At 37.1% G+C, this 12,283-nt stretch overlaps 1 protein-coding gene across 2 annotated transcripts in view; it reads left to right on the top strand.

The window, feature by feature from the left end:
* The first annotated feature begins 265 nt into the window (after positions 1-265).
* LOC127871536 (ras guanine nucleotide exchange factor P-like) overlaps positions 266-12,283 on the top strand; it is a 42,232-nt gene continuing 30,214 nt past the window's right edge. Inside the window, exons 1-2 of one of the 2 annotated variants that reach the window (XM_052414569.1) lie at positions 266-331; positions 566-880. In XM_052414569.1, coding sequence (XP_052270529.1) covers positions 569-880 — 312 coding nt within the window. In that variant the 5' untranslated portion in view covers positions 266-331; positions 566-568. Of the gene's footprint in view, positions 332-565; positions 881-4,158; positions 4,294-12,283 lie in introns of those variants that run through there. The other variant, XM_052414570.1, reaches the window with a different exon arrangement.

The following is a 12,283-nucleotide window of genomic DNA, read 5'->3' as shown; positions in this document are numbered from 1 at the left end:
TGCGTAATTGGATTAAAAATCATGTATACCGGTATTGAACAACGGTTTCACCCTGAAAGATAACTGTGACAAATATTTTACACTCCAAAAAACGTAATGCACTCCTATATTTATACAAACAATTGAAGGTGTTTGAAAACGAATGACGAACAAACAAATTATTCATAGGTTGCATATTTTGTTTATTTAAAATTAACTTTCTGTACAAGAATAAATGATGTGAAATTATTTGTACTAAAATGCAAATATATTAATATCAGTGGTACGAACTGGTAGTGGCATGAAACGTCCATAAACCACCCACGTGATGTAAACAAAGCCACGTTATATAGTAAGTCTGTGATTTGCAGCGAGATAGTGAGTACAGACATATGTAAACTGACCATAGATGCATTGTTATATTGTTTTCACATGTGAAGTTTTAATGTTGCAGCGTTTAGGGTGAGTATGGCGAAAAATAATAGTTTTCGCGAGGTGTTTTCGAACGGCATGCAAAAAGTATGGTGCTCCGTACGTGTCAAAAAAATATTGGATTGTTACTTGAACTGTGTAATTTTTACTTCAGAAAATGTCCGAAAACAAGAGTAAGCTGAGGGTCTGCCCACTCTGCCTACAGGAAGATGGGATCCTGATAGCATACATCCGGTTGAATGACCACCTGCGGGCCAAACACGGTCTCTCGGGCCCCAATGTGAGGCAGACAAGCGCGGCCGCGAAGTCGGATTTCTGCAGTGGGAAGAGCGCCAGGAGCGGCCGCTCGTACTGGCAGTGCAAGTGCGGCGCGACCGTCATCCGTCGGGGCCCACATCTGCTCTCGGCTAGCCACGAGTTGACTAAGGGCTCCGATGAATACACCGTCGCCTATAAGGCCTTTGAAAAGGTTGGTGCTTGGGAAACGATTATGGGATTCCGGACGACAGCTTATTACTTCTAGAGTCGAAATTAATAAAATGAAATGTGCCTGTACAGAGCACATATTTTCAAACATTATGATTTCCGTGAATGTGGCGAGGAGATGTTAATAAAGCATACACTAGTGATTACTGCATATAAAACAATTTCGGGGAACATGTCAGTGATTTGTGTATTGTCGACGAAAGTAAATCGGAAAATAGTTGAAAATTAAAGTGACTAGTACAAAATATATACAAAATATATATTACAAAATTAAACATGTAAAAAATATAAAAGCGGGTGTCGTTTTCATTATACCTTTATTTTGTAAAAATGAAAAAAAAAGACTATTGAGCAGTAACTAAAGCAGTAACTAAATAATGACGCTTATTACAACAAACAAAATAAAAAAAAGAACATTTCAATTATTTAAAATAATTGATTCTATTAAAGAAATGATGTTTTAAGTTTTTAGGTCTGAATGGAGTTGCGAACCTGTCAAACTAAAATAATAAGCAGCATTTAATAAACCGGTATCAATCAATTCCCCCTAAAACCTGTTCGTCTTAGGTCACTCTGAGTTGTTTCGCCCTGGGTCATTTCGCCCTTACAAGTGTTTTTTTTCGCCCTTATTTAAGTTATCCCCACGCTTTTTTTCCGTCCTGGCCACTATCTCCTCCTACCCTATAAGCACTAGAACCTTGAAACTTACACACATGGTAGCTATGAGCATATGTGCGACCCTGCACTATTTGGAATTTTGATCTGACCCCCGGGTCAAAAGTTATGGGGTTTGGGGTGGGGCTGGGTCAGAGATTTTCACTCATTTTTTTTTTGTTATTTTACAATAACTTCTTTATTTCTATACCGATTTACTTCAAATTGATACTGAACATCTCTAATGACAATAGGGTCAATCTCAACTATGCATGGCCCCATTACCAACCCTGGGGTGCCCCGCCCACATAGACCACGCCCATCCAAAATTGCCTTTTACTATAATTTCTTCATTTCTACACCGATTCACTTCAAATTGATACTGAACCTCTCTTATGACAATACGGTCAATCTCAACTATGCATGGCCCCATTACCAACCCTGGGGCACCCCACCCACATAGACCACACCCACCCAAAATTGCCTTTTACTTTAATTTCTTCATTTCTACACCGATTCACTTCAAATTGATAGTGAACTTCTCTTATGACAATGCGGTCAATCTCAACTATGCATGGCCCTATTACCAACCCTGGGACACCCCGCGCACATAGGCCACACCCACCCAAAATTGCCTTTTACTATAACTTCTTCATTTCTACACCCATTCACTTGTACTTGATACTGAACTTCTCTTATGACAATACGGTCAATATCAACTATAAATGGCCCCATTACCAACCCTGGGGCGCCCCGCCCACATAGGCCATACCCACCCAAAATTGCCTTTTACTATAATTTCTTCATTTCTACACCGATTCACTTCTTATTGATACTGAACTTCTGTTATGACAATACGTTCAATCTCAACTATGCATGGCCCCTGATTGCCAACCCTGGCGCGCCCCGCCCACTAGGCCACACCCAGCCAAAATTGCCTTTTACTATAGCTTCTTGATTTCTACACCGATTCACTTCTAATTGATTCTGAATTTCTCTTATGACAATACGGTCAATCTCAACTATGCATGGCCCCATTACCAACCCTTGGGCACCCTTGTGTCAAACATGCGGCGTGGGGATTATACGCGTCGGCCTCTGCCGCGCCATTTCTAGTTTGAATTACAATTAAAGCAGATTAATTAACATACCAAATATCTTTAATTGAATAATATATTAAAGTACATTGTATATAACACCTTTCACACCTCTTACACATATACCGGTAACTATATTACTCGTGAAATATACAGAACACAAGTGTGACAGAGACGTTGATTGTGACAACCGTTTATTGAGATAAAAAAAAGAATAACTGATGTGTACCACATACTTGTAATGTCTTGTTGCTGTTGTCAGTAACTCAATTTGAATACAATTTTATGCTTTAGAAATGGGAAATGAATGGAGTAACAAACTTTTTTTTTCTTGTCTACACCCTAAATAAGCATATACTTTTAATATTGATTTTGTTCGTTTAATATGTATTGGTGACTTGTTTACCCTAAACTATATAGAGTATTAGATAAATTGTTGTGTGCTAAATAAACATTGAAAGAAACAATACAGAAGATTGCCATTTATGTGCTTCTTATTATCCCCTTATCCACAAACATCGTAGTTAAAGTTCAAAAGGAAGTATGAATTCAGCTTGTGACAATCTAAAGATAAACCCCTTTGAAATGCTGTATATTTAACGAGATTGCCGATGGCGTTAAAAGCATAGGTGCAAGATACAGGGAAGAATGGCGTCACGTCGTATAATGTAGTTCGATATCGCCATCCGCGAATTTCTCAAATCAATAATTTCAAACAATTACCGACTATTTAAATAGATAATCTTTCCATTTACATCAGTGTTTGAAACGCTTATGAAAAATAATTACCCAAGCCTTTCAAAATTTAAGCACGGACAGATCTGTATCGATTCTTTTCTTTATTCTTTTCACAAATAAATAGACGCTACCCTATTCGTCTGCGTCAAGAATTTGTCGTAAAACTTGTGGTAAGCGTTAGATGCAGACGTGCACAACAGATTGAGTTCTGAATAGATTTCTGAATGCAGATTTTTATAGAAACTCCTTACAGCAATTACTTCCCTTGCTTCGCCCGGTCAGTAACTTCTAGTATAAGGGAGGCCACTGCGTAGGAGATTGAGATTTATAGTGCAGATAGAATTGTTTTACGAACGAAATTTGTTTTAGGTTATAAGAAGATTTTTTGACATAAAACGGTCTTAGAAAAATTCACTAAAAATGGTGTCAGCAATATTCTTGGAAGAAAACGTTAGAAAAACGTTTCCAAAAAAAAATTGTAAGAATGACCATATACTAAATCAAATAGATATTTCGTCTGATATTTGATCAGGTAAGGCTTCATAAAGGGCAACCGATGGATGTGGATTTTCGAAATGTGGTATATACCATAAGCATAGGTGCGTAAACTCACCTTTGCTAAAAACTAGTGCGAATCGGGTATGTGTTATACACATACCTGGGCAAAACGACCCATAAATTAAGGCGAAACGACCTAGGGCGAACGGGTATTAAGGCGAAACGACCCGGATTGTGATAAACCGTTTCAAATTGAGACCGTTTTGAACGATTAACAAGAGAGGGGTTTAAAATGACGGCTGAAATTAATTCAGAAAATCGTGAGCTTTTTCGGCATTCCGACGGTTCAGAAATAGTATTCTTCATGAGGCCATGCAACGAGCGACAAGCATTAAGACCGCTAATAGAAGTAATGTTATTTTTAGTAAGGCCAAGAGTATGTTTCCTCCTCAATGACTGATGTAGTTGCCGGATTAATTTATTTCGGATGCCATCCTAGTCTTAGTTATGGATCTTTGAGTTTGACAACATTTTATTGTAAAATATTGGCATCACAAGCATAACATATGAAATTGCATTTTTCTGATTTTTTTTTAAAGATTCTGATTTTACTGGCTTTAACTTAACTATTACATGGCTGGTTGATAGTCTCATTTATAAGACGCGCAAAGAATTTAGAGATACTTTTTATATGGGCTAAATTCTTTGGAAGGTCTCATCGGTGAATAGTCCATATAAAGGGACTCACGGAGCTTTTGATTATTTATTGCAGGGCCCTCACACTTCTTTGGGGGAAGGGGTCCGCAGCCCTTAGAAGGGGGAATTTTCGCGGCATTTCCCTTTTTGGGGGATTTTTTTTTACTTACTCTCTCATTATTACATTTGTACATGTTTGCACTATATTCATTGCATTTTTCATAATTAAGTATGTTTGACAAGATTAAATTGAAATAGAATTGAGATATAATAATCATGAGACACATCTTTCTATAAAAAAAAAAATATTTGTTTTTTTAGGGGGAATTTTTCCCCCAAAAAGGGGAAAAAAGTATACTTTTCAGGTCGTGCACTGCCGCCTAATTTCGGCAGCAGATTTAATAGATTGAGGGCCCTGTATTGCTATGGCGGCTCTGGGAGTCCATATGCACCCCTGTATAAACATGGGTGCCATTTAGTCAATATAAATTGCCGCCTAAGAGTCTTTTGATGATTAGCACACTACTCACATTTTCAACTCCAATCGCTGTGCCCGCTGTATACGGCATTTAAATTAGATTTTAGATTTTAATCGATAACGCAGCCTATTACATCGTAATGCCTTCTTCTGATTGGTTGATATTTAAATATTTCATAACATGGCGAGAGGTCAGTGATTGTATTGCGATTTAAGCAGAAGTTTAACTGAAACAAATTATGCCTTTTAACTTCAATTCGACGCTATTTGAGGTAAAATGGACTAATTTACTAAAACTTTATGAGTTGGTAATGTTATCTTGCAATTTTAAGCATATTGATATAATAGTATTGTATTTATTTTTCGTTATGGTTTTTGCAGACCGGAGTTTCAGCGTTCAGATTTATTCTGAACGCGAATTATTTCAGCTAGGGTGCAGTTCAGCGCAGAGAATCCGTGCGCTTTACTAAACAGACGTCGTTCGAGACATATTGATAAAAATAATGAATAAACTTAATAAACATGTTAAATTTACCTGAAAGGCAACATACAGACGTTATCCTTTGCATGCACTCTAATAAATACGACAATGTTTCAACACACTATTCTCGTTGACATTTTTATGTTTAAATTTGAAACAGTTTTTCTGTGTCGAATATTCGATATTGTTGTCGACTTTAATAGCCTCCATCACATAACCCGATGTGCAAAATATTGGTGTACTGCGACGTAACCAATATTGGGTCAATTTTCCAATATGGCAGATACAGCTTACAAAAGAAAAACTAAGTCAATAAAAAGCAATTATTTATTGCTTTAATGGTTCCATTTGGATGAGTTTGTGGTTTAGACAGGTAAACTTTAATGAGTTCTTGCAGTTTCAGTGTTCCTTAACCCTTGCATTGTTGATAACATTTTTCACCCATGGACAAGAGAGAGCGCATTGCAACTCTCAGCAGCGCATTGGGTTATAAAGCTGAGAGTTGAATTATTGCAACTAATTGGTGAAGCACCTTTTATGTGTTGGAAACCAGAAAGTTAAAATTTTCATCAATTTGCGTAAAATTGCAAAATAACATTACCAACTCATGCAGTTTTAGTTCAGAAGTCCATTTTTACCTGAAATATTGTCGAATTGAAGTTAGAAAAAGGCATAAATTCTTCAGTTGCTTCTGCTTAAATCACAATATCACTGACCTCTTGCCATATTATGAAACAGATTTAAATATCAACCAATCAGAACAAGGCATTACCGTGTAACATGTACGCAGTGTCACACTGGCCTTCAGAAAATAATAGCCATATTTTTTTCCTTAAAAAAAATAATAGACAAAACCGACGCGGACTTTTCCGCAAAATGGTACGAAAGGTAAATAGAAAAAACAATGAATCTCATTTTATCTACGTTTTATCAAATGTATATCTATTGGATTTTAAAACAAGCATAATATCAGTGTTATTTTCTTATAAAATATTATCAATTTATCATGGCTTTACAAAAGAATACAATCAAGGTGTGACTTAACAAACCAGACATCAGCTACAGTTACATACATATATACTTTAAAACAAAAAGATAAATACTTAATTAAAGTACTATTAATAAAATAAGAAAACTGCTCTTTCAAATTGTTTAATTTTGAAAGTCTGTCTAGGTGCAAGTTCTGGTTAGTACAATGCGAAATATTGTCAACCAGACCATCCGTAACACCGCATATGTGTTCGTCATTCTATAAAAATGTTATAAAGAACGCCGAAAGTAAATTAAAATCGACAAACCGTACCGTATCCAAAAACGACTGTCCGAAAACATGTCGAGATACCTCTTTTGAACATGAAATAAAAAATGCATATCGTTTGACTGCAGAAAATAAAAACCACAATATTGCGCATACGCAATCAATATTGGTTAAAATATTGTTTTAAAATGTGATATCATATTGCAGTGCTTTACTTTACTCATAGATACATAATTTAAAATTGCGAGATGGCGGACATTTGCAACATGCGTAGTAGAATGGTACGGTTTTCAGAAAGTAGTGAAAACGTGAATAAAAGCAACATTGTAAAACTCAAGCTTTTATTCCACTTACCTTTGAAAAGTGTAGAATGTTTTTAACGTTAATTAGTTTTTTTAGCAACAAAAACACATTAATTATAGAAAAATAACAAAATCGGCTTCTTATTATTATTATAAAGAAACATTAAAGCAGACGACAATTAGCGCCTGCTGACTTTAAATCAATTACAAGATCATTTGAGAAACGTAAACAAAATAATTACAAAAAAAATGAAATCATTATCACACATCAAGAAATGTTGAAGCAGACGACATATAGCGGTAATGCCAGGGATAATTAGTTGATGGCGATTAAATAATTATTTAATCAAGAAAAGATCAAAGTAATCTAATTGCAGAAAAAAACGGCGTGAAAAACTAAACCAGCCGACAATATTCGCTGCAATTTTCAATAATGCCGATTAAAATAATAATTGGCGAAAAAATAACGAAAATCTAAGTTACAGATAATTGGTAAAGCACTGGGAGATTAAAGACGTTTTTCCGAAATATATTACTTCTGTCGGACACTGATTCAGAAAAACGCTCTAGGCCACGATGTCGCAGAAGTATTGACGCGTGTATGACAATACACAGGGTCGAGTGTGTACACAGGTAATCTCGTTATTGATTTTTCCTGCTTGATGGCCCGATTTACAGGCATTTGGCATGCGCTGGAAAACTTGTAGAGGCAATTTTTTTTTTGATGTAGGCGGATAAAATAATCGCCATTTTTTTTTAGACAATTTTAAGAAATAATAGCCAGTGGGATTAAATAATCGCCATTGGTGATAATGTCTGGCATTAGCGTGAGCACTGTGTACGCGTAATTTTATTTAGCATGAGCTTTTAACACCGACTTTTACCTACCTAGATCTAGTATGCTCATCTTTGTCAATTTAATAAGCATATGTTCAAAACAGATATGGTGCAGTTTCTATTCACTCTTCTAAGTTTCAGCAACTTTTAATGCATGTCTTTCGCACCTCTGTCTGTGTTGTTTTATGTACTTACATTCTACGTTACATAGGACAGTTTACTGTACGATCTGTATCAATATTATTTATGTACGGTATAAAAATAAAAGATGTAATTTATTTCAGAACATTTAAATTGTCACTTTAGAAAAAAAACCAATGCTTACAGGGGTCTAGCTAGGCTCAAAATTTAGGGAGAAGTCACTTCTCCCTAAAGCCAAAAAAGGGAGAAGTGGTAACATCTTTTGGAGAAATGGTACATTTGCATCATAGATCTTAGTTTTACGTATATTTTGCTTCAAAATATTGACTCAGGGCTCAGCCTAGGTTCAAATTTGAAGGAGGAGTGAATTTTAACCAGGTTTTCCGAAGGAAAAAGCTGGTTATTAGATTGGTGAATGTCGGCAGGCGGGCGGGCTGGAGGGCGGAACAAGCCTGTCCGGGCCATAACTTTATCGTTCATTGTCAGATTTAAAAATCATTTGGCACATTTGTTCACCATCATTAGACGGTGTGTCGCGCGAAAGAATTATGTCAATAGTTCAAGGTCAAGGTCACAATTTGAGTTTAAAGGTCAAAAATGGTCATAAATGAGCTTGTCCGGACCATTACTTTGTTGTTCATTGTGAAATTTGAAAATCATTTGGCACATTTGTTCACCATCATTAGACGGTGTGTCGCGCGAAAGAATCATGTCGATATCTCCAAGGTCAAGGTCACAATTTGAGTTTGAAGGTCAAAAATGGCCATAAATGAGCTTGTCTGGGCCATTACTATGTCATTCATTGTGACATTTTAAAATCAATTGGCACATTTGTTCACCATTATTGGACGGTGTGTCGCGCGAAAGAATTACGTCAATATCTCCAAGGTCAAGGTCGCCACAACTAAAAATAGATTGATTTTGAAACAACTATGTAACTATTAACAATCAGTAACAATGCACATTTTGATTTTGAGTTGTCTCTCTTTATCAGAATTTTTATGCACACAGTAGGGTGGCATATAGCAGTTGAACTGTCCGTCAGTATGTGTGTATGTCAATCTGTCTGTCCGCCCGAAAAAAACACTTTAGCTTTAGCCATAACTTTTGCATTATTATGCCCCCCTTCGAAGAAGAGGGGGTATATTGCTTTGCTCATGTCGGTCGGTCTGTCGGTCCGTCCACCAGGTGGTTGTCAGACGATAACTCAAGAATGCTTGGGCCTAGGATCATGAAACTTCATAGGTACATTGATCATGACTCGCAGATGACCCCTATTGATTTTGAGGTCACTAGGTCAAAGGTCAAGGTCACGGTGACCCGAAATAGTAAAATGGTTTTTGAATGATAACTCAAGAACGCATACGCCTAGGATCATGAAACTTCATGGGTAGATTGATCATGACTCGCAGATGACCCTTAATGATTTTGAGATCACGAGGTCAAAGGTCAAGGTCACGGTGACCCGAAATAGTAAAATGGTTTTCGGATGATAACTCAAGAACGCAAATGCCTAGGATCATGAAACTTCACAGGTAGATTGATCATGACTCGCAGATGACCCCTATTGATTTTGAGGTCACAAGGTCAAAGGTCAAGGTCACGGTAACCCGAAATAGTAAAATGATTTTCAGATGATAACTCAAGAACGCTTTTGCCTAGGATCATGACACTTCATAGGTACATTGATCGTGACTCACAGATGACCCCTATAGATTTTCAGGTCACTAGGTCAAAGGTCAAGGTTACTGTGACAAAAAACGTATTCACACAATGGCTGCCACTACAACGGACAGCCCATATGGGGGGCATGCATGTTTTACAAACAGCCCTTGTTAAAGATAGAAACTTGATATTTGGCATGCATGTGTATCTCATAAAGCTGCACATTTTGAGTGGTGAAAGTTCACGGTCCAGGTCATCCTTCAAGGTCAAAGGTCAAAAAAACAAAATAAAAAAATTTCAAAGCGGCGTTCTCATGAAGCTGCACATTTTGAGTGGTGGAAGGTCAAGGTCATCCTTCAAGGTCAAAGGTCAAAATATTTTTTTCAAAGCGGCGTTCTCATGAAGCTGCACATTTTTATTGGTGGAAGTTCAAGGTCAAGGTCATCCTTCAAGGTCAAAGGTCAAACAAAAATATATTTATACCCCCATTACCAATGGTAATGGGGGCTATATAGGAGTCACTTTGTCGGTCTGTCGGTCGGTCTGTCTGTCGGTCTGTCCCGAAATTTCATCCGATCTTCACCAAACTTGGTCACAAGTTGTATCTTGATGATGTATAGGTCAAGTTTGAATATGGGTCATGCCGGGTCAAAAACTAGGTCACAGGGTCACTTAGTGTGTTTAAAACCGAAAGTTTGTCCGGATCATAACTATGTCATTTATCATTAGATTTTAAAATTACTTTGTACATTTGTTCACCATCATGGGACGGTGTGTCGCGTGAATAAAGTACGTCGATATCTCCAAGGTCACACTTGGAGTTCAAGGGTCAAATGCTTCTCCGGGCCATAACTTTATCATTTATTGTGAAATTTTAAAATCATTTGGCACATTTGTTCACCGTCATTGGACAGTGTGTTGCGCTAAAGAATTACGTCGATATCTCCAAGGTCAAGGTCACACTTCAAGTTCAAAGGTCAAAAATGACCATAAATAAGCTTGTCAGGGCCATAACTATGTCATTCATTGTGAGATTTTAAAATCATTTAGCATATTTGTTCACCATCATTGGACGGAATGTCACGCGAAAGAATTACGTTGATATCTGCAACGTCAAGGTCACACTTTGAGTTCAAAGGTCAACAAGGGACAAAATTGTCACAAAACCAGGTTTTCATTGTGAAAAAAAAATCTGTTAAAGGGAGAAAACTCAAACTGAACTTTTGAAATGACCAAAAAAAATTAACCCCCTTTGTAAGTTTTTTTTTTTTTTTAATCTATTTTTAGTCGTGGCGACCTTGACATTGGAGATATTGACGTGATTCTTTCGTGGGACACACCGTCCCATGATGGTGAACAAATGTGCCAAATGATTTTAAAATCTCACAATGAATGACATAGTTATGGCCAGGACAAGCTCATTTATGGCCATATTTGACCTTTGAACTCAAAGTGTGACCTTGACCTTGGAGATATCGACGTAATTATTTCGCGCGACACACCGTCCAATGATGGTGAACAAATGTGCCAAATGATTTTAAAATCTGACGATGAACGACATAGTTATGGCTCGGACAAGCTCATTTATGGCCATTTTTGACCTTTGAACTCAAAGTGTGACCTTGACCTTGGAGATATCGACGTAATTATTTCGCGCGACACACCGTCCAATGATGGTGAACAAATGTGCCAAATGATTTTAAAATCTGACAATGAACGACATAGTTATGGCCCGGACAAGCTTATTCCGCCAGCCAGCCCGCCAGCCAGCCAGCCAGCCCGCCCGCATTCGCCAATCTAATAACCAGTTTTTTCCTTCGGAAAACCTGGTTAAAAATGGCCATAAATGATCTTGTCTGGGCCATAACTATGCCATTTATTGTGAGATTTTAAAAATACCTGGTACATTTGTTCACAATCATTGGACGATTTGTCATGCAAAAGAATTATGTCCATAACTCCAAGGTCTAGGTCACACTTGGAGTTCAAAAGTAAAAAAAAAAAATGGCCAGAAATTTGGAAGGCATGTCATGCAAAAGAATTCAAGAGTTCAAAGGCGAAAAGGCCATAAACGATAATGGCATTATAATTCTTAAAAATCGCCATAAATTTGATTCTCTTGTTTTGTGAAGACAGCATGCAAAATAGTCTGTGTCAATGCGGCACGTGGGGGTATACGTCACGTATGTGACAAAGCTCTAGTTTTTTTTATTTCAAAGCGGCGCAATAGGGGGCATTGTGGCTCTGACGAAAACATCTCTTGTTTTTTCTAATTGAAATCAAGGTCAATTTTACACAAGGGAGTTAACAATACACATTTTGAATTGTCTCCCTTTATCAGACTTTTTTCAACTGAAAACCTGGTTTTGTGACAATTTTGTCCCTTGTCCTTCAGCTAAAATTAGGGACAAGTGAGGCAACTAAAAGATAAAATGGTTTCTGTTTAGTGTTCAATCAACTCTTCACTTATTTTATACCTCTGAGTCTCATTACACCATGCCAATTAGCATTAATCAGAAACAACTCTCATTTCGCACTTTT

The sequence above is a fragment of the Dreissena polymorpha genome, chromosome 3 (genome assembly GCF_020536995.1).
Source record: "Dreissena polymorpha isolate Duluth1 chromosome 3, UMN_Dpol_1.0, whole genome shotgun sequence".
NCBI lineage: Eukaryota > Metazoa > Mollusca > Bivalvia > Myida > Dreissenidae > Dreissena > Dreissena polymorpha.
This window is presented reverse-complemented; position numbering and strand designations above follow the sequence as displayed.